Source organism: Corythoichthys intestinalis, chromosome 17 (genome assembly GCF_030265065.1).
Source record: "Corythoichthys intestinalis isolate RoL2023-P3 chromosome 17, ASM3026506v1, whole genome shotgun sequence".
In the NCBI taxonomy this organism is placed as follows: domain Eukaryota; kingdom Metazoa; phylum Chordata; class Actinopteri; order Syngnathiformes; family Syngnathidae; genus Corythoichthys; species Corythoichthys intestinalis.
Window position 1 is genome coordinate 19,406,165 of NC_080411.1, and position 24,919 is coordinate 19,431,083.

The 24,919-nt window shown below is 37.8% G+C and overlaps 1 protein-coding gene across 2 annotated transcripts in view; it reads left to right on the plus strand.

Moving 5' to 3' along the window:
* The window catches only part of LOC130905487 (protein turtle homolog A-like), a 105,165-nt gene extending 80,431 nt beyond the window's left edge, over positions 1–24,734 (plus strand). Inside the window, exons 13-21 of one of the 2 annotated variants that reach the window (XM_057818952.1) lie at positions 706–817; positions 3,660–3,850; positions 7,551–7,768; positions 8,909–8,993; positions 11,312–11,479; positions 12,637–12,673; positions 12,926–15,094; positions 16,215–16,288; positions 19,637–24,734. In XM_057818952.1, the coding sequence (XP_057674935.1) occupies positions 706–817; positions 3,660–3,850; positions 7,551–7,768; positions 8,909–8,993; positions 11,312–11,479; positions 12,637–12,673; positions 12,926–15,094; positions 16,215–16,288; positions 19,637–19,800 (3,218 nt within the window). In that variant the 3' untranslated portion in view covers positions 19,801–24,734. The remainder of the gene's footprint in view (positions 1–705; positions 818–3,659; positions 3,851–7,550; positions 7,769–8,908; positions 8,994–11,311; positions 11,480–12,636; positions 12,674–12,925; positions 15,095–16,214; positions 16,289–19,636) is intronic. The other variant, XM_057818953.1, reaches the window with a different exon arrangement.
* Positions 24,735–24,919: the final 185 nt, after the last annotated feature.

Below are 24,919 nucleotides of genomic sequence, written 5' to 3' on the forward strand. Positions count from 1 at the left end.
TACCTAGACATCAGAAACGACTAAAAAACATTTCGGCATTTCTTTATCGTTTTTGTTAATCCCCGCATGGAAAATCCCCAAGTTATGGGTATCAGTTTAAAGATAAATATTGCCTTTTGCTAAATTTGTATTCATTTTAACTAATTTAATCCCAGCTATTTTATCCCAGACGATCCCCATTTTGTTGTTGTTTTGACTGATCTTTCTAGGCCCAAAGAATATTATGTTCTAAGACTAACAAAAACTTCTGTCTGGTAAATGGATCACTGCGACTCATTTTACATTTTTTTTTTTTTTTAATTGCTTTGACATCTGGTAACCTACATACGTGTCACATCTAAAAAAAGAAAAAAAGCACAAACACAAAACCGAAAGAAAAAGCAAAATGTGTACATCTTTCTGATTTATTTTATTTTAGTTGGTAGGCTGAATACACCACACTGTTTGCTGTGTGCATGATGTCAATTCAAACTCCAAAGTTTTGTGAGACATATTTTTCTTGGACATCCTCAAGGGCTTTTTGGCTTATAGGTTCCGCTGTTTTAGGTATAATTACTTTTTTTCGAGGGCATCTCACACCTATGAAAGTATCGTTCAAGTCGAATGCCTACGTCTCCGCTTTACCTCCAGCTAGTAAACATGGTCCGGTCTGAGATGGTCTTTTTCTGTCCAATTTACATGAACTGTCTGTTCTTCCCATTACAGGAACCAGCCCCCACGTAGCTACATCCCTGTCTGTCTTTCCAGGGATGAAGCAGGCCAATATATCATGGGAGGCTGGCTTTGATGGAGGTTCAGCACAGACATTTTCCGTTTGGTAAGTGTTGTGTCAAGCCTGACATTTTTTTGCTCAGGCTGTAACCATGGTAGCCATTGAAAGCCCTGGTGTTATTCTATTGATATTTTGAAAGAGGAATGTATTTATTCGTTATAAAAGCATGCCAACTAAAGTAGGATTTAATATGTATTTGCAGAGCACCATTTTAAAATTGGGCATACAACATTAAGAGCTTACAGACAAGACTTCACTCACGAATAATTGCACAAAAATGTTTTTACTCTGTGCATAAGCTGAGCATGTACCCAAACTCACCATCACATTCATGACTCGTGTGGCATTTTTTTTTTTTTTTTTTTTTTTTCTGAATCAGAATGTTTTCTATAAATGAGTTGAATTCTGTGAAATACTTCCTCTATATTGCCATTACAGGGTCAACAGTTAGCTATACCAGACCAAAGAAAGACTGTCTTTGTTTTGTATTTTATTTTATTATTTTTGTTACAGTATTAAAGCAATTTATTTTATTATTTTTGTTACAGTATTAAAGCAATTTGTAATGTGAATTCTTAGTCAATAAACCAGGAAAAATAACAGTTACTTTAAATATAAGTTTTTGATGTACTTTTATGACAACATTATTAGCAAATGAGGTCCAATGAAACTTTATGTATAGTTATCGTTACTCTGGTAGTGATACATGGATGAATAAAGCTGGTTCTTGAAGTTAGTTTACAGTCTGTTATGCATCTACATTATGGTGATATGATATGAATGATTTTCCTGCATCACTCCCTAGCAGTGTTGTTAAAAACGGCATTTGTTAATGCGTTATTATTATTTTTTTTTCAGTAGTGAGCAATATAATTAATTTTCCATCTTTGCAACACCTATAATGTTACTGAGGATGTGAAGGGGCACGTTACTACAATTCGGTTGACTGAAGCGCGAGTGGTCTGATATTGTCACACATCAGCTGCCTGGGAAAGAGCAGAGCGGAAAGGGGGCGGGGTGACGCGGTTGCAAACGCGATGATGATAATTGGCCAGGTGGGCGGATCATGCCATGCTTCTTTGCACGCTCTGGCAAACAAAAGACAGCGATAATGGCGACGGGCCAGGGAATTTCAAAGGTAGCATTCTGAAGCTTTAATTATTATTTTCAATATTTAAAATAGTTACTTTACTGAATATTTAAGGTTAGTGTTCCTCTTATTGTGCAGGAGGCCTAACATACAGATTCAGAGTTTTGCACTGGTTAATGGTCAGTTAACATTTCTGTTTTATTAACAGACTAATATATTTCATCCAAATGAATATCAAATGTTCTAATATTGTATGTCGTGATTTATGCTTCAATCAGTTAATATAAATATTAGGGCTGACAAAATTATCGCGTTAACGGGCGGTAATTAATTTTTTAAAATTAATCACGTTAAAATATTTGACGCAATTAACGCACATGCCCCACTCAGACAGGTTTAAATGACAGTACAGTGAACTGCCCACTTGTTAATTGTGTTTTATGGAGTTTTGCTGCCCTCTGCTCGCGCTTGGGTGAGACTGATTTTATAGGCTTCAGCACCCATGAGCATTGCCCTCTGGAAGCTCAAGGCTGGCGTAGTAGCCAGCATTGTTGGGGTGGCTGTCAAAGCTGACTGACTGGAAACACAGACAAAGAGCTTTTTCCGTTGAAATTCTTCTGGGCAGTTTGAATTTACTTTACATAAATATATCGAAGAATGATGCTAGTCTGTTAGCTCTTTGATATGATAAAGGTTCTGTCACAATGGCTTTTTCCATTCAAGATTCTTGTGAATAAATGCTTAAATTACTGAATTCTTTATAGATTTGGACGTAAAACAGTCTCGATTCTTGGTTAAAAGCAAAAACCGGGCAGTTGACAGTTATTTTACGTAAATATTGCGAAGTATGGGGCGGCTAACTTCTCCCATTGATTTTTTTCCACAACGTTTCCAAATGCATGCGTGGTACAAAAAAATATAGTATTTACCTTGAATCCTCAAACAAATCACTCCTGAGACAATCCTCCTTGTTAGTATGCGGTCCAGCTTTCGTACTTTTAAATGTAAATTCGGCTTTGTGCTCAAAAGCATGTGTGAAAGTTTAACTCCCACCGACTTCTAATAAATGAAGCTGAGTCACACACACCCCCGCGGGAAGGTGGGGTGAAGTGAATGAAGGAGCTTTCAGGTCAAGTATTTTGATGTCTATGCAGTTAGTCATGTTATCAAATCTTATCTTACATTGTCTATTGTAAAAATACTACGGCCTTGTATTAGAAATAAAAGGGATCATTTTAAGTAAGACTAAATGTCTGCGAAATAAAGGTTAGCAATGTGTAATTGGGAGAGGCCTGTGGGAGTTAATGACAGTCCATTCATTGTTTTCACACTTAAACAAGGACCTTACAATTAACTCCACCACATTAATACATTTATATATTGACCTCTTGAATTAAATAGGATGACACTTAAAGCACTGAACTTCAAACCTTATTTAAAGTATTACATTAATAATTATCAAAGTTCTTTTGGTTAAGGATAGGTACGTTCACATATTTTTTTCTTAATCTTTTTTAGCCTCAGGAGTCAAGGAATTTGCTCTGTTTAAAATAGATGTGCAGGACCTCTGCTCTGCTGGAGATAACGACAATCACTCTAATTGGAGTGGCACTGTGTGCAGGGTGCATTAGGAGGGATACATCAGTACTGTCTTTGAAACTAAATTTTGAGCTGGTGATGAAGATGAATGATTAATGAAACTCACTTTTCTGTCATGTTTCATAAAAGCAGACTCCCAGAATTCCCCTCCCCTCTTTTGTTTTCACATCTCGCCTCTTGCTCTTGTTCCTTCTGCAGGGTAAAGAAGATTTCAAGACGTGATAATGAGGGGAAGCAGGAATGGTTTTCTGTGCCTGTACCCGCTATCTCCGGCACCACCTTGTTGGTGACAGGCCTGTCTCCAGCTACTAAGTATCAATTCAGCCTCCTGTCTCACAACAAAATTGGTTCTGGACCTTTTAGTGAAATTATCACAGCGTGGACCTTAGGTCAGTATCCTCCTTGTTCATCCTGTCATTTTTCTACGGTTGAATTCCAACGACAGTTTTGTACCTGATTCGAACTTTGGCAAACATAAGTCTAGATAACATCATAATTAACTTATTTGTAATAAGCAACACAATCTCAATTTACTGATGTTTTTTAAAAATGCTTCTAAAGATCCTGCCTTAATTATTGACGCACTTTGGTCAGCTCTGTAACTATAGAAACCTGAGTGAAAAAATAGCAATGTTATTTGAATGCTGGGTTGGCAATGAACCTAATAGGGTTTGTTGTTTTGTGAAGCAGTGTTTTTCAACCTTTTCTGAGTCACGGCACATTTTTACATTGGAAAAAATCTTGCGGCACACCACAAACTAAAAATGTTTCAAAATGCCTTTCTGTACATTATTTTTAATTATGATATCATTTCATTTTTATACTTACTCAGTATGAAATTTGATGGAACGTGAAACATGGTAGGTTTCGTCTCATCCTCGGTGAAAGTAAATCCGAACGAAACGTAGCTTTCACTGTATTGCCTTGTCTTTGAGCGCTCTGTCTTTACTTTTTTTTTTTTCCATGACTCATACTAGGGCCTTCATCTGCATCAGAATCTTTTCCAGGAATCAGTTTGGATTTCAAAGTTGTTCTTTTTAAAAACTTATCCATGACTGAGTGTCCTTTAAAATACCGTCAGTGGCCACACTACTAATGTTATAAATGTGGCCGGGTAAATTGACAGATTGGACCAACACAAAATATTTTTTCTTTTTACGTGGGTTTTATTCTCGACTGCACATGTAAAAGCTTGTACACCATTAATTGGGTAAACACTGAAATTGACTAAAAAGTATTTTAAATCAAATCACCATTTCATCAAGCCATACTCAGGAGGTCTGCTAATCCGTTAGCTGGTTTTAATCATGTGACATTCCTTATATAACAGATGGTAGGCAGCGATTCAGCAATACTGCATGTTATTATACAATAATATAAAATTATGATCGGATGCCCTGTTTTAATTGACATACAAAAAATATTGATGTCATTAGGACTAGCGTGTTCATACATCACACTTTCGGTCGGAACAAATCATGTGCCTGTCATGTCTTTCACTCGCTTTGCTTCTACTAGCTTCTGGAAATTACTAACCTCTACACTGAAATCACATACATGTGCAGTAAAGATGTTTGTTCTGAAATTTTGGAATAAGTGTTTACTCCAAATAAATGTGTCCATCACACAGTAACATCCTAATTCTGATAGTGTTCAAAAACAAAGAACGGAACATACAAAAACACTTAGTTTTGCAAAATCCCATGATTCCAACACTTTTATTTCTGTTTTTACTCCCTGTCAATCATGCTCTTTCCCCCCACTGAATAAAATACGCAGTGCATTGATCACACCATTTCACCCTTATTCACGTTTTAAATACATACAGTGGGGCAAATAAGTATTTACTCAACCACTAATTGTGTAAGTTCTCCCACTTGAAACTATTAGAGAGGCCTGTAATCGTCAACATGGGTAAACCTCAACCATGAGAGACAAAATGTGGGGGAAAAAAACAGAAAATCACATTGTTTGATTTTTAAAGGATTTATTTACGAATCATGGTGGAAAATAATTATTTGGTCAATACCAAAAGTTCATCTCAATACTTTGTTATGTACCCTTTGTTGGCAATAACGGAGGCCAAACGTTTTCTGTAACTCTTCACAAGCTTTTCACACACTGTTGCTGTTTTTTTGGCCCAGTCCTCCATGCAGATCTCTTCTAGAGCAGTCATGTTTTGGGGCTGTCATTTGGCAACACGGACTTTCAACTCCCTCCACAGATTTTCTATGGGGTTGTGATCTGGAGACTGGCTAAGCCACTCCAGGACCTTGAAATGCTTCTTATGAAGCCACTCCTTTGTTGCCCTGGCTGTGTGTTTTGGATCATTGTCATGCTGAAAGACCCAGCCACACCTCATCTTCAATGCCCTTGCTGTTGGAAGGAGATTTTCACTCAAAATCTCTCGATACATTGCCCCATTCATTCTTTCCTTTACACAGATCAGTCGTCCTGGTCCTGGTCCCTTTGCAGAAAAACAGCCCCAAAGCATGATGTTTCCACCCCCATGCTTCACAGTGGGTATTGTGTTCTTCGGATGCAATTGAGTATTCTTTCTCGTCCAAACACGAGAACCTGTGTTTCTGTGGTTCCTGTGTTTTAACCCAAAAGTTCTATTTTGGTTTCATCTGACCATAACACATTATCCCAGTCTTCTTCTGGATCATCCAAATGCTCTCTAGCGAACCGCAGACGGGCCTGGATGTGTACTGGCTTCAGCAGGGGGACACATCTGGCAGTGCAGGATTTGAGTCCCTGGCGGCGCATTGTGTTACTGATAGTAGCCTTTGTCACTGTGGTCCCAGCTCTCTGTATGTCATTCACTAGGTCCCCCCGTGTGGTTCTGGGATTTTTGCTCACCGTTCTTGTTATCATTTTGACGCCACCGGGTGAGATCTTGCATGGAGCTCCAGATCGAGGGAGATTATCAGTGGTCTTGTATGTCTTCCATTTTCTAATAATTGCTCCCACAGTTGATTTCTTTACACCAAGCGTTTTACCTAGTGCAGATTCAGTCTTCCCAGCCTGGTTCAGGTCTACAATTTTGTCTCTGGTGTCCTTCGACAGCTCTTTGGTCTTGGCCATAGTGGAGTTTGGAGTGTGACTGACTGAGGTTGTGGACAGGTGTCTTTTATACCGGTAATGAGTTAAAACAGGTGCCATTCATACAGGTAACGAGTGGAGCCTCGTTAGACCTCGTTAGAAGAAGTTAGACCTCTTTGACAGCCAGAAATCTTGCTTGTTTGTAGGTAACCAAATATTTATTTTCCACTCTAATTTGGAAATAAATTCTTTAAAAATCAAACAATGTAATTTTCTGTTGTTTTTTTTTTTTTTCAAATTCTGTCTCTCATGGTTGAGGTTTACCCATGTTGACAATTACAGGCCTCTCTAATCTTTTCAAGTAGGAGAACTTGCACAATTGGGGGTTGACTAAATACTTATTTGCCCCACTGTAGAATTACTGCAATGACCACGGTAGCCTACATTCAAGGTATTAGCAATATTGTGACAAGCTAGCTTATCATGAACTCGTAACTGCTGTCTGCGCATTAAGCATCGAATATGCTCATATTGTATGTAGTTTGTATCATGCCTGCTATTTTGTTTGTCTTCCCCATTTTGTATAGCTGTTAAAAAAAAATAACGTTTTCCTGTAACTTCCCCAAACACACAAAGTAATTAAGTAACTTTTACATTAAATCATTTTGAAATTAGCTTCTTTTTACAATGGTTAGATTTGTTAAATACTAAAAATTTCATCAATGTAAAATTACTTTTACTTGGGTAATTTTTTGGGGGGGGTACTTTTTCCATCTCTAGTAATTATTTTTGAGAAACTTGATGATGAATCGTCATCATTTTTTATTTTATTTTTTTTACGTTAATATTCTTCGTTTAATTAACTGTGACATTTTGTGATTTATTCATTGGAAGGCTTGAAGCCAAATGAATTTGCTCTGGCACCCCTAAAACATTTCATATCAGGAATGCAATTTCCTGCAGTCTTATAAAGCATTACCACTTTGTTCATCTGACTAATTAACCTTTAGTCTTATTTTGTCATATTCCTTACGTATATATCAGGTCCTACACCAAGCAGCAACCAGCTAAAGCCCCCGTCCTCGCTATCAGCAATTTTGGGCTCGGCTGGTGTTGTTCTGCACTGGTCTCTTGCACAAACCCAGCCCCAATCCGTCACAGGGTTTGTTCTTCAGTCCCGTGTCAAAGAAGGGGATTGGATCAATTTGGATGATGATATTAGCGCCAACATTAGCAAGATCGTCGTTCCAGGCCTGCACAAGGTAACAAAGCTGTTGTGTCAAGTGCTTACCCTGTTACTCTGGTTTTTGTTATTATTTGCATTTAAAATGTGCTCATATTTGAGGAAAAAGTATTTTATAGCTGGTGCTGGTCAAAACAGAAGTTCTTAATGATTGAGATCTTGATGTAATGATAAATCCCTGCTCATTCAAATCAAGAGCTAAAATACGCACAAACCTTTTTTTCAGTCATACAACAAAACATTTAAATTTACAGTAATACATGCAAAGGAAAGCCACAACATATTTCCAGATATTGCAAAAGAAATATGAAATGATAAACCTTTAAATTATCCACACAAATCTACAAAATAACTATTGTCATTTCATTCTTTTTATTGTATTGTATTGTATTTTATTGTAAATAGCTTCTTATTCAGAGTAAAGGTAGATTCCCTAATAATATGCAGTGTAAATGTAAATGATTGTACATGTGAGCTTAAAAAAAAAAAAAAAATCCCACAATCACAGTATATTTGTGCATTTTGTTCAGGGTCCAAGCTGTCACATCATAAAAGCTTTATTAACTTTTAGAGCTCCAAACGTCATCTCAAAACATCCACGTATCAGCTGTTCATACAAAGGCTGGAAATTATTATCTTTTGCAATAGATTTAATTGACTATTATTTTTTTACATAAGGTGATTATGAGTAGCATGTCAGAAAATATGAAAAATAATTACGATTCTATTCTCAAGCACAAACATGTTACTAAATGTTTTATTCTGCTTAATTATGAATATAATCAGTCTGCTTTCAGTTACGACTGCAGCAATCTTAAGATTTTCAGTTTTCAGTTAGACCTTGGCTCTAAAAGATTAATCAGTCATCAAAGAATAATATTTCATTTTTAGATCGATTAGCTGCCAATTATTTGCTTAATTTTGACAGCCCTACTGCATATAGGGTACCACTCTAATTGATCGACGCTACAAGGCATCCATAACTACTCTGTCTTCTATCAATCTCTGTGCACTGGGTTTTCTGCTCTATGCCACCTTCTATTGCTCACTTCTATAGCTCTAGTCAAATTCAAATCAACTTCATTAGCATTGCAAGCACAGTACTGTGTTGACAAAGTGAGGTTTTATCCTGTGTGTTTGTGTGTGTTTGCGCGCACAGGACTGTGTATACGAGCTGAGGCTGCTCGCTCGACGTGGTGAGCTGCTGAGCGAGCCCAGCCCATCAGTCAACGTCTCCACCATGGGTAGGTGTTCAAGCAAACTTGCCCCTCACATATTCTCGCTCCACCTCGTGTTTTAATCCTCTCAATCAAGATCAAATTATTATTCCTATCTTTATGTTTTCCTGAAATTGGAGTAGGACCCCAGGGAGTGTTTCCCATTAGACTCTTTGATGGTAGAAATGGTGCTGCTATTGAGCCATATTTTGTTTTATAAGTTGGCATTAATGTGACATTCATTTTTTTATTATACAGTTGTACCTCTACATGCAAAGCTAATTCGTTCCAGGACCTTGTTTGTAAGTCGAAATGGTCGCTTGTCGAACATGATTTTCCCATAAGAATACATTATAATTCCATTAATTCGTTCCACATCCTGAAAACCTACACTAAATCCTTAATAAATACTGCTGGTACTATTGAATATAGCAATAGTGTACCGCATGAATGCTATTTTTAGACCGTGACATCGTATCGTAAAGTAGATGTAAAGCGAAAGTGGGACATTATAGACCCGCCCTCACTTAGAAACCATTATATTTCTGCTACTTCTTTTCCAGAAATCTTTCAAAAACAAACATTCCGATCAAACTTTGCTCTTATGGAACTTGTAGAAATGACTCTAGACATTACGACATATGAAGGATGTTTTCTTCATACGTTTCCCGAAACCAAAAATAATGTGAAGAATGGATCAACTTGCGCGGACGTTTAACGCCAGCTAGGTGAAGCCATTCACATTTCATATGCAGTAAACATTTTGTTGGTGGCACGGTCCTTCAGAGGACAAAGAGGTAAGCCATTTTTTAATAACTTATTTTTTAGCGTTGCGTTTTGCCCTGGTGCTTGTCTGACAATGAATGACCTGAAACTAATTAAAATGGTATCTGACTGCCTCTGTTACCTTTTCTGTTATAAAAATAACTTCAGTAAGGGGGAAGTGTAAATAAATTATCAAATTCAGATTTGTTATTAATAATTTAAAAAATTAAAAGTGTTCGTTGGCTGCCAACAAGTAGAATTTGCGATCGCTACACAAAAAAGCAATGTAAATTGCCCAAAATAACGATCAGAGACGTAAGACAACCAGAGGATATAATATATATAATAGCTGGTAATTTCTCTGGCGATGTTACAATAATAATAATTGTCACCTTGTCAAAACTGGCGAACGGAGGTCGGAGGAGGACAGTTGAGATCGTAGACATTCTACGGTCGTAGTGACGAGCCAGTTCACGGTCGCGCACAACATGCTCATATTTTTCTATGATTTCCATCTTAATTTTAATGGTAAGTGTCACCTTTTTCCATTCTTGGAACCCATGTTGATTTCTCTCACAAAAAAACGCTGTGCGTCCGTCTTGCGGAAAAACAAAGTGCGGCGCTGTCACAAATCGTCATATTTCGAGCATGTCGCAGGATGTGGAAACAAATGGCGAGTCAAATTTTACGTCGGATGTCAAAAAGATTGTGTGTCGAAGCAATGGTATGTCGAGGTACCACTGTATATGGTTCAGAGAAGTTAAATGAAGATATTGACACATTCCCATGAGCCATGATTGTACTTTATATTACTACTACTTAATAATTACATTATATTACTTAACAGAGCGAGGTGATTCACTTGGCTAAGCAAATTATTCTGACCAATAAAGTTTAAGATTTGCAGTTCATGATTCTGAAGGACACAAGTCATAGTTGAATGGTTGATACATTTACCGTAAAGTAAATCTGAGGTAGATCTGATTACACCAAGCCTACATTACTACTGACATGAATATTTGTTTTCACTTTTTCATTGCTTACAATTATAAAATAATCCCGGAATGAATTAAACACATATTCTACAATAATGACCTATACTGTACAGTACTGACATTTTTGTATTGGATATTATTGTTGTAACGAATCTTATTTTCAGAGACAGTCTTTTGTCATCGTTCAGTAAAATACAAAAACTCAAACAATTTGAAAATCAATGCTATTTACTCGAGTCTGGGCCAACTATTGTTTAAATACAGCCTAGTTTGAATAAATTACTTAGCATTTGCTTGCCAAACATGCGTTTTATCAATTGAAGGTTTCTGTGCTTGGCTTTTATCTGCAAGGGTACCCGCCACACCAATTCCCTTTTTGACATCGATACATTAATACTGTTTGTAGCTGCTGTCTCCAATCCTTCAAAGAACATGGCTTTTTCTGATCATGTTTTGATCAAGTACAATTATATTAGTTTCAAGCAGAACAAGATTGATTTAGCAATGGCCTGGTAAGGTTTTAGGAGACTTCAGCCAAGATTAGTGTACTTTGATTTACATTTACCAATTAATGTGTTGTGACAGGAATGCAGATTTACCCTTCTTCATCCAGACTTCTAGAGGTTCCAGAATCATTACTGCCCAGCATTCTTGGTGGAGTTGGCTTTATGTGTTTGACCTTGGTCTTGTTGTTGGGATCTGCGTGCCTTATTAGTCACAAGAGGAACCTACGCAGCCAAAAGAAACAGAATGGTAAAAAAATAAAACTAGTTCATGAAGTATATCAAAAACATGATTTTTTTTTTTTTTTACTGCACAAAATATCAGCTAACAAAATTTTACTCAAGAGTAGCATTACTTCCAAATAATATTACTCAAGTAAAAGTATTCATCCAAAAAATGTACTCAAGTACGAGTAGAAAAGTATCCAGTAAAAAGGATACTCAAGTAATGAGTAACATTGTAAGTGCTTTTTGTTTAAAGTATCCAGTAAAAAAGATACTCAAGTAATGAGTAACATTGTAAGTGCTTTTTGTTTAGTTTTTTTCAATGGTATTTTTTTTCTCTCAGCACAAACTTAAATATATGAACTGTTGTTATAATGGTACTGTACAATAACCCATTACATAACCACATCAAGCCAAAGAAAAAAAAAAAAAAAAAAAATTAAATTCTGACAAGAGAAAAAAAAATGACAGAAATGAAGCATTATTTGTCCAAAGAAGATGAATGCCCTCTATTGGAGAAAATAGTTTCCTATTTTCAATAGTGGATAATTCCTTCATAATTACTGTTATGAAATTAAAAATATCATATCTCCAGTTTTCTGTGGTCAATCGATGCCAAATAAAAACTGGGAGAGAGATTTAAATCTGCGCTTTTGAGTCATGTTGAGGGCACTTTATGTCAAATATTTCATTGTTTAATGTGCTTTAAAGACGCCAGTGAGGCTGGCGTGATCATAGAACGGCAAGGTTGCGTCAGATTTCTGTAATGGAATCATGTGAATTTTGTTGTGACGTCTTATTGGTGAAATTGGTAGAGCTACTCTTGGCATCGCTGGCAAAAAAATAATAGATCTAATATTTAGAATGAAGAGGAGAACTATAACGACTCTTGTGTAGCCCAAAGTAATGGAGTAAGAATAGTGTTTTTTCTTCACAAATCTACTGAACTGAAAGTAAAAAGTATGGCTTAGTAAAACTACTCTTGGAAGTCGTACTTTTTCTCAAAAAGTTACTCAAGTAAATATAACGGAGTACATTACTACCCACCTCTGTTTATTCATTTAGTGGTTTATAATGTAGTGTAGTCATAAATCTTAGGGTGCTTTGTGTTCAATTTTTGGTCAATATTACAGTAACCCATAATAAGTTAGATTCCATTTTGCCCCTCCCTCTCCCTTCTAGAAATCCCATCTGCCATCTATAAGTCCTCCACTTCAATGTAAGTACCATCATTTCCTCAGTATGAATTCAATTGACCGTTCCATTTCTTCAGGTTTTTTTTTTAACTGTAAATAGGTGGAATGTCTGTGCATTTGGTTTTTAAATCCTCATCACGTTGCTATGTGTTTGTGTTCAATTTATTCCCCTTCATCCCATTATTTTCTATGCATCTGACACCTCTGCTTTTTTTTTTTTTTTTTTTTTTAAACCTTTTTTTTCTTACACCCCTCTTACGTATTCACTCTCACAGAAAGATTTCAGGCTCCGGCAGTACAGACAGTGTGTTGAAGAAAAACCTACTTCCAGCCAGCACCCTCTATGCCACCAATTCCTCTACCATCTCCTCCTCCTCTTCAAAGACAGATTGTTCCTCCTTCAGCAGTGAAAATCAACTTCACAAGCAGCAGGTCCTCTCTAACTACAGAAGAAGTCTGAATCAATTCCAGTACCTAAAATCGTGCCCTATTTCATCTTCCATTGAGTTGATCAGCAGAGGTCCAGATGGGCGCTTTGTAATACCGCCGTATGACCCAGTGAATGGTCAAGGCAAGAAAAATACTAGCTATGACTATCCATTTAAAATTCATAATTCTGTTTCATTATGCTCTCAGCAGCAAGACAGTAAAAATCCACCGTTTGTTCTTTCTGTGGAGCTCCCACCATGCAAACAACCTGAATATAATACAGCAAGGCAAAACTCTATTATCAGCCAACATCAAGAGCAAGATATTTTCAATCATAATGTTTTTTCTGATTTGAACAATAAGTTTTCAAACACTGATTCAAATAGTACTTCTAATCACAAAAGAGAAATACCCCCCACATTTCCGGTGTTGCCCCACTTACGGTCAGGCCTCAGCCATCATTCAACAACAGCCAGCTCTCTGGTTCTCCAAATGGAACACGAGAGAGAGAGGGGAAACCTGACTCACTGTTTAAAATTGGCTAAGGAAAGGGAAGAGCTGGCAAGAGAACTCCAGAAATACAGGGTGCACAGATGTTCCACAGAACAAAGAAGAAAAGAGAAGCAAGAGCTTGAGAAGAGAGGTGGATGTGAATTTATCCAGGAATATAAGAGCCAGACCTTGCCTTGCAGATACAAACAGAACCACAGGGAGAGCTTTGGTCTTTTACCAAGGACTTACTCATCATCTGCCCACTGGAATGATTTAACCACGATGATCCCAGACAGTCTTTCCACACTCACAAATTCTTTTTCTATAAATGACGGTAACTATCATCCTACTCTATCCTTAACTACAGATATCCCCCTCAACTCTGAGGGGGTAGACCATTCTTCAAACGACAGATTAACACCTCTCCATGTCTCCCCAACAATGAGGGACAAAATGGTACAGGAAGCACCACAGGGCTATAATGATGTACAGCAATCCACATTCTTTGAAATGCAAACAAATGTATCCACTTCTGAGGCATGGAGACAAAACAATCCATCGTTTCATTGCCAAAAACATAGCGAAAGATCCAATCTGCCTCTTGATGCAGGGCCAGGCTGCCAAGATACAGAGAAAGAGGTCCCAAAGCCCATTAAGCAGAACGTGGGTATTGAGATGAGTGTGGATGATCCAGTATTCGAAGTCAGTGTGACCCACCCTACAAAAAGACCAATGCTGCACCACAGAATCGAGTCTCATGTACGAGAAGGATGCCCTCACAAAGGACGATATAAAGAAATGAGGAGAAGTACAAGCTTTCACTACCAAGAAAATTCCTCAAGACCAGAGCTTCGTAGAGTTTTGAGCCATGGTTCAAAACTGTCGGACTCCAAGCAACAAAAGCAGGATCAAAACATAAGTAGACAAAAAGACACCATCTTTCTAACCCCCGATGCCTGGATAGACTCCTTAAGCCAAGAAAAACACTCTGATTCCTCCACCTTTCATCCAGAGTCTTTGTTAACCGACAACCATAGCTCTGCCATCAGGAATTTGTCCAAATATTCTGAAAATGTTTGTTCTGATAGCCAAATTACCTACGATATACCACCTGCTAGACACCTTACCAGAAGCAATCCATTAAGACCTGTCAAATACAGAACAGATGCTTCTGTCTTTCCCTATGCTACCAAATGGCCAGGTGACTACCAGGGCACCATAAGAAATGAAATAGGCAGCTTGGGGACTACTTCAGAATCTTCCAGAGACTTAGATCCTCACGACGGTAATCAACACAATAACCAAGATCCACAGGAGGCAGAAGTCTATGAGGGAGTGCCAGACAGTGGAAGCAGCTACAGTAGTTTTGCAAGCAGTGGCCGAGGGAGCATGGAGTCTGCAAATAGACGCTTGTCTTTGTGTCATTTGTCCGCGAACATCACCAGCGCACCTGAAACTGAACAGGAGGATGGCCAGGCTAGCGCAGTTGAGATGTACCATCACCAGATTGAAAACATTCAGAGGTAAGACCTAATAAATGAGAAAAAGTGGTTTTCTTGTGTGACGTGTCATTTGTAATTGATACAGTTGGGCAAATAAGTATTTAGTCAACCGCTAATTGTGCAAGTTCTCCCACTTAAAAATATTAGAGAGGCCTGTAATTGTCAACATGGGTAAACCTCAACCATGAGAGACAGAATGTGGAAAAAAACAGAAAATTATATTGTTTGATTTTTAAAGAAATTATTTGCAAATCATGGTGGAAAATGAGTATTTGGTCAATACCAAAACTTCATCTCAATACTTTTTTATGTACCTTTTGTTGGCAATAACGGAGGCCAAACGTTTTCTGTAACTCTTCACAAACTTTTCACACACTGTTGCTAGTATTTTGGCCCATTCCTCCATGCAGATCTCCTCTAGAGCAGTAATGTTTTGGGGCTGTCGTTGGGCAACACGGACTTTCAACTACCTCCACAGATTTTCTATGGGGTTGAGATCTGGAGACTGGCTAGGCCACTCCAGGACCTTGAAATGCTTCTTACTCCTTTGTTGCCCTGACTGTGTGTTTGGGATCATTGTCATGCTGAAAGACCCAGCCACGTCTCATCTTCAATGCCCTTGCTGATGGAAGGAGATTTTCACTCAAAATCTCTCTATACATGGCCCCATTCATTCTTTCCTTTACACAGATCAGTCGTCCTGGTCCCGTTGCAGAAAAACATCCCCAAAGCATAATGTTTCCACCCCCATGCTTCACAGTGGGTATGGTGTTCTTCAGATGCAATACTGTCTTCTTTCTCCTCCAAACACGAGAACCTGTGTTTCTACCAAAACGTTTTATTTTGGTTTCATCTGACCCAGTACTTATTTTCCACTCTAAAATTCTTTAAAAATCAAACAACGTTAAACTAAGTTTTTTTCCACATTGTCTCTCATGGTTGAGGTTTACCCATGTTGACAATTACAGGCCTCTCTAATCTTTTCAAGTAGGAGAACTTGCACAATTGTTGGTTGACTAAATACTTATTTGCCCCACTGTATATGGCTTTTAGTGTTAGCTTAACTGTCTTAGGTTTTTAGCAAAGGGTCCCCTTTTGTGCTGTTTGTTGAGATTGATGCATCTATGTTCTTTTTCTCCAGCAGAAAACCGTCTGTGGATGAGAACTATGAGTGGGATGAAGCTGATATCACATCACAACCAGGAGACGATCATGGTGAGACTTTTTTCAGCTTTTTTCATGCTTTAGTAAGAAAGGATTAATTGGCGGTAATTGTGGCCTTTGTGGGGCACTCTAAATCGGCAACTACAGAGCAAAGCCCTAGATTGTTTTTACATTCTCCTCTCCTCTAGCTCGCTATTGCGCAACTCGCCATTCGTCAGTAACCACTCTTGTGCGACAAGGCCACGTGTTTCACTGGGCACTGTTACACACAGCAAAGAAACTGTTCCCCAAATAATATTAATTTTAGTTCAGTATGGCTTCAATCAGGGTCACTTGTCACACAGTAGCCAAAAATACAACAGGGGTTGGGTTTTAATCCCGTAAATCTGTCGGCTGGGACCTGCTCCAGCCTTTATAAGCTAGCTGGAGCCAGTCATCTCCAGGTCATTGTTGGAAAACTCATTTTGATTTTTGTATGACAGAGTGACAGGAAAATTTAAGACAGAGGAATCACTACACTGCCGAGATAGGCTTTATTCACTGCTAAATAGTTTTAATTTAATGTTGATACACACTTGGTTGTATGTATAGTAGCTTAGAAAGCAGTGAAAAATATGGAAACACTTTCTCCTGGCTGCTCTCATCTTTGTGCTGTCCCTGGCCCTGCTCTATGGTGAACAGCACAAAACGTCTCAAGAGCCACGCTCTTAGAAGTGGTGCCAATTTGACAGCTGAACAATTAATAGCTGATGAAAGTTATACTGATTGTGCGCATTCTGTTTTGTATGTTAGTTGGGTTGTCACATTTCGTGGTTTTATTTTTCCCTACGCCGAGTGGACAGCGGGGCTTGTGAACGCTATCGCCAAACAGCTCTGAGTCTTGGAAGGCAAGCAGTTAAGGTAATTTCACACTAGTGTAGGGTGACCATATTTTGATTTCCAAAAAAGAGGACACTCGGCCCGGCCTCGAGATACTTGAATTTTACTTGAAGATCACTCAAAGATGCGTATATCTCCCACTTTTTTTTACTCAACAGGCTTTATTCTTCCTAAAAAAAAAAAAAAAAAAAAAAAAAAAAAAAAAAAAAAAGAATAATTATTAAAAAAAAATAATATAATGCAGACTCATGGAAATGTAGTCCAGTTAATACACACACACACACACACACAGTTGGCTATGTGCCAACTCAACATTTTTTAAAATTACGATCACGACAATTGTCGTTGACAAAATGTTATTCCCACTCAATTTTTATTCTCATACAATGTTCTAAATTGTACGCAAACAATAACTGAAATAAACTGACAAGCGATTCACCAGCATGTTTCCAAACGCAGCAGTTCAAATTCAAAACTACATTGCCCATAATGCCTAGCGCAGCTGAGGTCACTGATTGCTACCCTATTAGCGAATACGGGAGCCGAGGCAAAATCAGACTTTGCTATAAAAGTTTACTACCATCGGCAGCGCAAAGATGCGACAACAAACGGGATTTTACAGATTACACCAGTACAAATCTCCGACAGAAGTCAACAGTTGCCATTATATACGTATTTATCGTAAAAAAAACTCATAAGCAACACAGCTATTTAGCTATACTAGCATTCAACCACTAACTAACGCAGAACAATTACAAGACTCATACAATATACTGCATCTCTGTGTACACACATACACATACTTTGTACAACAGAAGACACGTGATCGACATTAACAGGAGAAACTTACAGAAAGGTGTATGGAGCCACGTCTTTTAGAACTTCTTATTGAACTCCTTACTGTAGTCTGAGCTCTCGCCAAACCGTCAGTAGATGGTGGTAATTCCCCATGAAACAAAGGGTGAACTGCCAACAAAAAAGAAGAGGAAGATCTACTCCTTCTCCCGCCCCTACTAGTAGGAGCAACGTCAACGCAGGCCAGCGTTGCCTCCTAGCGGCCGGAGGAATTCTCTTCAAGTTGGTCCCGTAAAAAAATCATAAAAACCGGACATTTTTATTAATTTATAAAACCCGCCCGGACAACGAGGATACTGCGTGAAAGTAGGACTTGTCCGGGCCAAAGAGGACGTTTGGTCACCCTACACTAGTAGCAGCCCGATATGAACGGGCGGACCGTCGATAGGCGCCAAATTAAAACATAAACGAATGAAAGAATATTAAAACTTAGGCTTAACGTCTTCAAGATCATTGTGTCAATGCATTAGCAGCTCGTCACAGCTCATTAATGTCTGGCGAACCAACTAGTTCCACATTTAGGATGTCGAGTGGAGTCAACGGAGAGCAACATGTGTTCATTAAAGAGCCAGATATTCATTTTTTTTTTATTCATTTAATTAATTGATAGTAAATGCACCAGTCATCTTAGCTTTTGAGGCTTTTTTTTCAGCAATATGTGTTGTTTTTCATTGTGACGTTTTTCATCATTTAAAGTGCCTGTGAAAGAAAAAAGAATGTTTATTAATTTTCATATTATTATCATTACTATTAAAACATAGTTAAAAATGTTGTAGAGTAGTGATCCCCAACCACTGGGCTGGGCATCGGTACCAGACCATGTCGCATTTGCTACCGGGCCGCAGAGAAATAACAAACAATTTGTTAACAACTGCAAACTGGCCTGTGACTAATCAGAGTAGAGATCTGTGTATTCCTGTAGTGGTTGGCCACCATTACTGGGGTGTTTGCACACCTATGGCAGCCCAGTAGCGTTAGCTGCTGTTGGCTGTGTGCCGCTGGCGGCCCACCTCAGCAATGGCAGACGGGATACTTCAGGTTTTGCTCGGATTAGTCGCATCTAGCATCTATTTTTCATATCTATGTGTGCTTGTCCTCGATAATGACATAGGCACATCACATTTATTCCCCTAAATATTAAGACCACACGTTAGGGAAGATGACTGAAAAACAGACGTCTTTGGACACTTTTTTACGGGGAAAAGGCCACCTGCTAAGCCAGAAGAGGACCTTGCAACCAAGTCCATTCTGCAAAATATGTGGCTAAAAGCTAGCAAACGAGGCAACAAAAGCGAATGCACTGAGAGCATCATACCTCGTGGTGAATTGTATTCCTAAAGCAAGAAACCTTTCACGAGTGGAGAAGAACTTCTTATGCCGGCAATCAAGGATATTTACCTCAAGTTTTAGGAGAGGCCGCTGTTAAAAAAAGAAGGTCGACTCAGTGTATGATGAGTTACATTTTCCCTGCCCTTAATGGTCGTTTTTAGCCGTTGTGTGATTTTATATTTACTGTAATTCTCTACCACACATTGCCGGTCCGTGAAAAAAAGGCCCCCATCACACAGGTCCGTGGTGCAATCCAAGGTTGGGGACCACTATTGTAGAGTGAATTAATTAAAATGTAAAGGTAAAATATAATATCAAGTGTTTTGCTACCCACAGGCCTTCTCTCTTCACTGAACCGACAGAATGCTGCGCCACTTCGTAATCCTCACAATATGAAGTTTTCAACTAAAGCACTCACAAACCTCAGTCAATGTTCTTTCCTTAAGGGACATCAGAGCAGCTGCTCTGCATTGCTCGAACCTGACACTGTACTTTTCTGAAACTGCCACCTCATGTTTTAATTGTTGTGGCCTAAATTATTTACAGCCACAAGTGATAAAGAAGTTTGTGTTTAATTTTCTTTTAAACATTTTTTTGTTTGTGAGTGATTACGACTTGTATTGTTTTGTCAAAAAATTTTACTAGTGATGCAACCAAAAATTGGTTGCTGAAAAATTTCAGCTGAAACATGACAAGTACCTTTTTGCTGTATTTGTGCACGAAAAGTGCAATATAACACTGGCTTTCTGTAACACTTTGTTTCATTTTTTTCTATAAAAATTTCTGGTCGCTAATTTCAAATCTGCCGTTTTTCTTCCCTGTATGCTTTAGCGTTTTGTATGTATTCATGGTATTTTATGGAAATTCCTCATCTATTTTACTGAATGCCATTATAAACCTTTCAGTCCTTTGCAGTTTTATACGTTTTTCTGACACAATGTCAACATTAGCTTGTCAAAGCAGACTAATTTTCACATATTTGAGCACTTTAGCAGTAGTGTAGAGTACACCACATTGACACTGTTGCTTGTCTCCTATGTCTGCAATTATCTAAAATTGGTATAACATATTTGATTTTGCCACATATTGTTATTTTTGGGCTAATTTAAAGTGCCAGCTATGTACAGTACGTATAAACACAGTTTGAAAAAAAAATGTATGTTATTAGAAACATAAAATATTGTCACTGATTTAAAAATCTCAAATATTTAGTACATATTTTGATCTACGGAGGGCGCCATGTTTTAAACGCGCAATGGATACTCGGGGTGATGACGTAGATTGTCAGTGTCACTAGACGAATACTACCGGGTCACTGCAATTTTTTTCTCCGCGGAGAGATGTCCAACACATCATTTAAAAGCGGCTAGTACTTACTATTTGTGTTTTTATTGAGTCTTTTATTACCGTTTCATTGCTTCAAAATACTTTTTTGCATGTGTTTCCCTCTCATACTTTTAAGCATTGTGTTGTGGTAGCTTTAAAGCAGATTGTTGATCTGTTGACCATATTAGTCATGTAGCATATTCGCCTCTTGTAGCACATTTTGCCGGTGTAGCACATTTTGGCAGGTTTTTTTTCCCCCTACTCTCGTCTCACCTAGTCTTTCCTGTTCATTTTGCTTTTGCTGCTTGTTTTGTGAAATATCGACAGTGCTGTCATGCTTATTAATGTTCCTCTCGTGTTCACATTGAAAGGGTTGAACAGACGACATGTTTATGTCGCTAGATTTATACTCTGGAAGACCGGCAGCGTAACCATGTGACGACGTCGCAGGGCCGTGACGTCACATGATTACGCTGCTGGGCAACAACAATGGCGACCTTCTAGTTTCGCTCAAAAATTTTCATGTTGGTGCATCGCTACCTTTTACTGTTTTGGCTAGTATATCAAGTACTCGGGTATACAGTAGTTACATTAGTGGCAAGATGCTTTTAAAAATGAAATCACAATTTAAAGTCTTTAAAGACCAAATGTGAAGTAATTTCTTAAAATGCCAAATAGGTTCACAATTAAAGTAATTAAACATTGTTCAAAAAAATAAAGCATGAAAAAATAATTTATATGTTGTATATTTGACAAAATAATCGCATTTCCGAAGTTCGAGCCTGAAAGGGGACGAACCCGGAAGTGATACGTCACACCGAGAACAGCGATGGCAGCGCTCCATATGGCCGCCATACAAAGCCCTTTAAACAATGATTCAAACAGCGATATAAACGATAGATCGAGCGCAAGTGAGAAGGAGGTTGGAATTTTATGTTGGACTTTTACATGTATTAGCCAGACACTAATCAGAATGCAAACAATGTGCCCACACGACCTGACATGGAATGGGACAAGACCCATCGAGATTATTGGTAAGATATAGGCTGTTATTGTTTTTATGATTTGAAGATGCAGGCATTTGCACATAATTTTTTTTGTCTGATTACATTATTTAAAAAAATAATAATAATCAGACTTCACGTCCAAGCAGTTAGCCTACTCAGTACTTGAGAACACTTCCACCTTCGGACCTTCTGACGAAATATGTCAGGGTAATAAACCACCTACTATAGCCTGGGATAAAAGAAAAGTTTTGACGAAAAGTTTTGACGAATCCCCGATCATGTTGTGGAATGAACAGTAAAAGCTAGCGACGTTAGCTTTTATTTACCTGACATGTTTCAGCGAACACTTCCGCCTTCGGACCCTCTGACGAATGCGGAAGTGTTCGCCGAAAAATGTCAGGTAAATAAACCACCTACTATTGCCTGGGATAAAAGAAAAGTTTTGACCAACTTATAAGTGTAGGCAAAATGAACTCAATACAACTATGATCAGGGATTGCCACGCGTTAGCTTACGCCTAACGTCGCTAGCTTCTACTTTTCATTCCACAACATTTGGCAGCTCTGCTTTGACAAAGTCATCAGTCATCTATCCATAAATCACACTTTTTGGCAAATCCTTGCTTATAAGTAGACTGGTTGAGGAAGCAGGCATCTTCGAAGTGTTTGCAGCAGAGAACACTACTCGATGATGGCGTGAAATTAATTCGCTTCTTGCGAACGAAAGATGTCCATTTACGTGCCCTGCTATCTTTTGGCCACTCATACAAGTTTTCTTTAGATTGAGAACAATACATCGCCACACACCGTCGTGGCATCTTACCGAGAAGCAATGCAACAATACTGTTCTATGGCGGACTTCCCTCGCATTCTCTGTGTGACGTAATTTCCGAAGATTGTCGAAGAAAAGCATTTTCGTTGTCAAGGGCGTTGCTATGGGTTAAACAAAGAATCTGGAAGTGTTGCGTTAAAAAAAAAGTTACGAAAATATGCTTATAATTGTTTAGCCATTGATATTATTCAAAAACAAGGTTGGCCAACCTTACTTCACATTTGGTCTTTAAAGCTGGACTTTCGTTCTCCATAGTTTTAGTGATGCAAGTCCTTCTCACCAAATTGCAAAATCTCGATACAGATTAAAAGAAATACATTTCAGAAAAAAACCATGGAATTTTATATACTTATATAAGATTTAGACCTTTTCCAGATGTGGTTGAAATATATTAGCAATCAGTCGTGAACGGAGAGATTAGAAATGCTGTGTCAATATAATGACAAACAGCCAGTGCAGGGTTGCCAGTTTATTCAACCTTAATAACTAATCAAGACCAACAAAACAGATTGTCATCATTCATTATTGTTTCCGTCCATGCTGCTGCTACCCAATGGACTGTTACTGTAAAAAAAACACACTGATATTGGATATGGGTTGTTGGGACCAAACTAACCTTCAAAGGCACACATTAGTATTTTTAAAACCTTGTCTCGCACACCGAGGAGGAATTCAAATGTTTTAAGTAACCCTGCACGTCCTCTTACATACTTTGATGGTAAATTATAATTTGTGTATATTTAAGTATATTGTTTTGCACTTGATATAGGTTATAAATATGCTCATAAACAATTCCTCTTGGTGGTGAGTAGTATGATTTTAATATTAGGAAGAACATTTCCAGTTACGCCAGTACAACATAGCTACAATTTTTAGTATGTGTATTACAAGTATACCTTTGACATTCGTGTCTACTTTAGACATGGGAAGTGAGCAGGCTATCTGTGCCGAATCCATAAAGATGATCGACTTAAGTGTAAAGATGCTGGGCGTTAACACATTACAGTGTAGTAGTTTCGACCCCTGTTATTATATTCATGTATTTATTTTTGTTTATTTCATCCGTCTTCTTCTGATCCGGTGAATCTTTGCAACCCAAATGTTTTAAGTATCTCTTTATTCAACAAGTCTATTTTGCCTTTCAAATTTATGTATTCATGCCCTGCGCCGTACATGAAAACAAGTTGTGTCACAGATCGTATATAGTCAATCACCATTATATTTAACATTGCTGGAAAATCCATATTTGCTTAAAATCCCGTTGAAATTGTATGGCGATGTGCACATTTGAACACATAAATATTCATGCTTTTGTTTGAGTTGCTTCGGGAATAAAAATATCTATCGGTGGGAGGAAACCGGAACGGAAACGTGGAAAAAGTGAGTAAAATTTACAGAGGATATGGCACATTCTGTGAAACGAGCCTATTTAACTGGTAAATCAGTGCAAAGGGAAGATGACAGCCTCTTTAAGACCATGCTGACAGCATACTAAAAGCCCATCAATCCAGGACTTCTAACACCAGGTGATTGGCTCAAAACCCAAACATCATTTATGATATGGAACTACTGATACACAGATTATGAACTGAAAATGATTAAAAATGAGAAAAATGGCTGAAATGGACATAGTTTGCATAAGTTTCACTTTCTGACAATTTATTACATTTGTTATTGTTCATTCTTTCTTTGACTTTCTTTTATTTCTAAATGTTGTGAAAAATTCAGAAGAATAAAGATAGGAAAAAATCCATAAAGTTGCATTCAATGTTGTTCCTAAGAGCTGTTCTATGTTTATCACTCTAAGACCAGTTATGCAAGTACTGAATATTCATTGGTTGTAAAGGATTAAGTCCTACAACTGGGTTTGTTATTTTTTATGGACAATATGATAAAAATTTTAAGGGTTATGTTCCGTCATGAAAAAATGCTGAATATTTAAATATTGCTGACAAAAATATTTGTTTTACAGAAATGTTCAAGTGTTCCCGTCAACATTATTTTCCTTTGTTCCAAAAAAAAATTGAGTATTTTTTGGGACCAATATGACTAATCATTTGATGATTTGTTAATTTTAGAAAGTCACAAAAGTGTGTGATATAATAAATAATTGTTAGATACATATATTAATAGATCACTAAAGGTAATTTGAGCAAATTTCCAAGAGTACATTAATCTGTTACGCAAGAAATTAAGTGTTTCTAAAATGTCAGATAACCTTGGTATATTCAATTCACAGTACCAACAACTTAACAAAGTAACAATTGTGTAATACCTGTGCTTCATACTACAATTTTTAATAAATGTATCTGCAACCTTTGTGTGTGTGGGATGTGGGTGTGTGTGTGTATAGTTAAGCGTTGGGGTTGTAGTTGAATTCCTAATATACTGGATATGGCTTACAACCTTTACATTTGTGAACCAAATAATTAAAGCCTGAATGCTGTATTGTAGA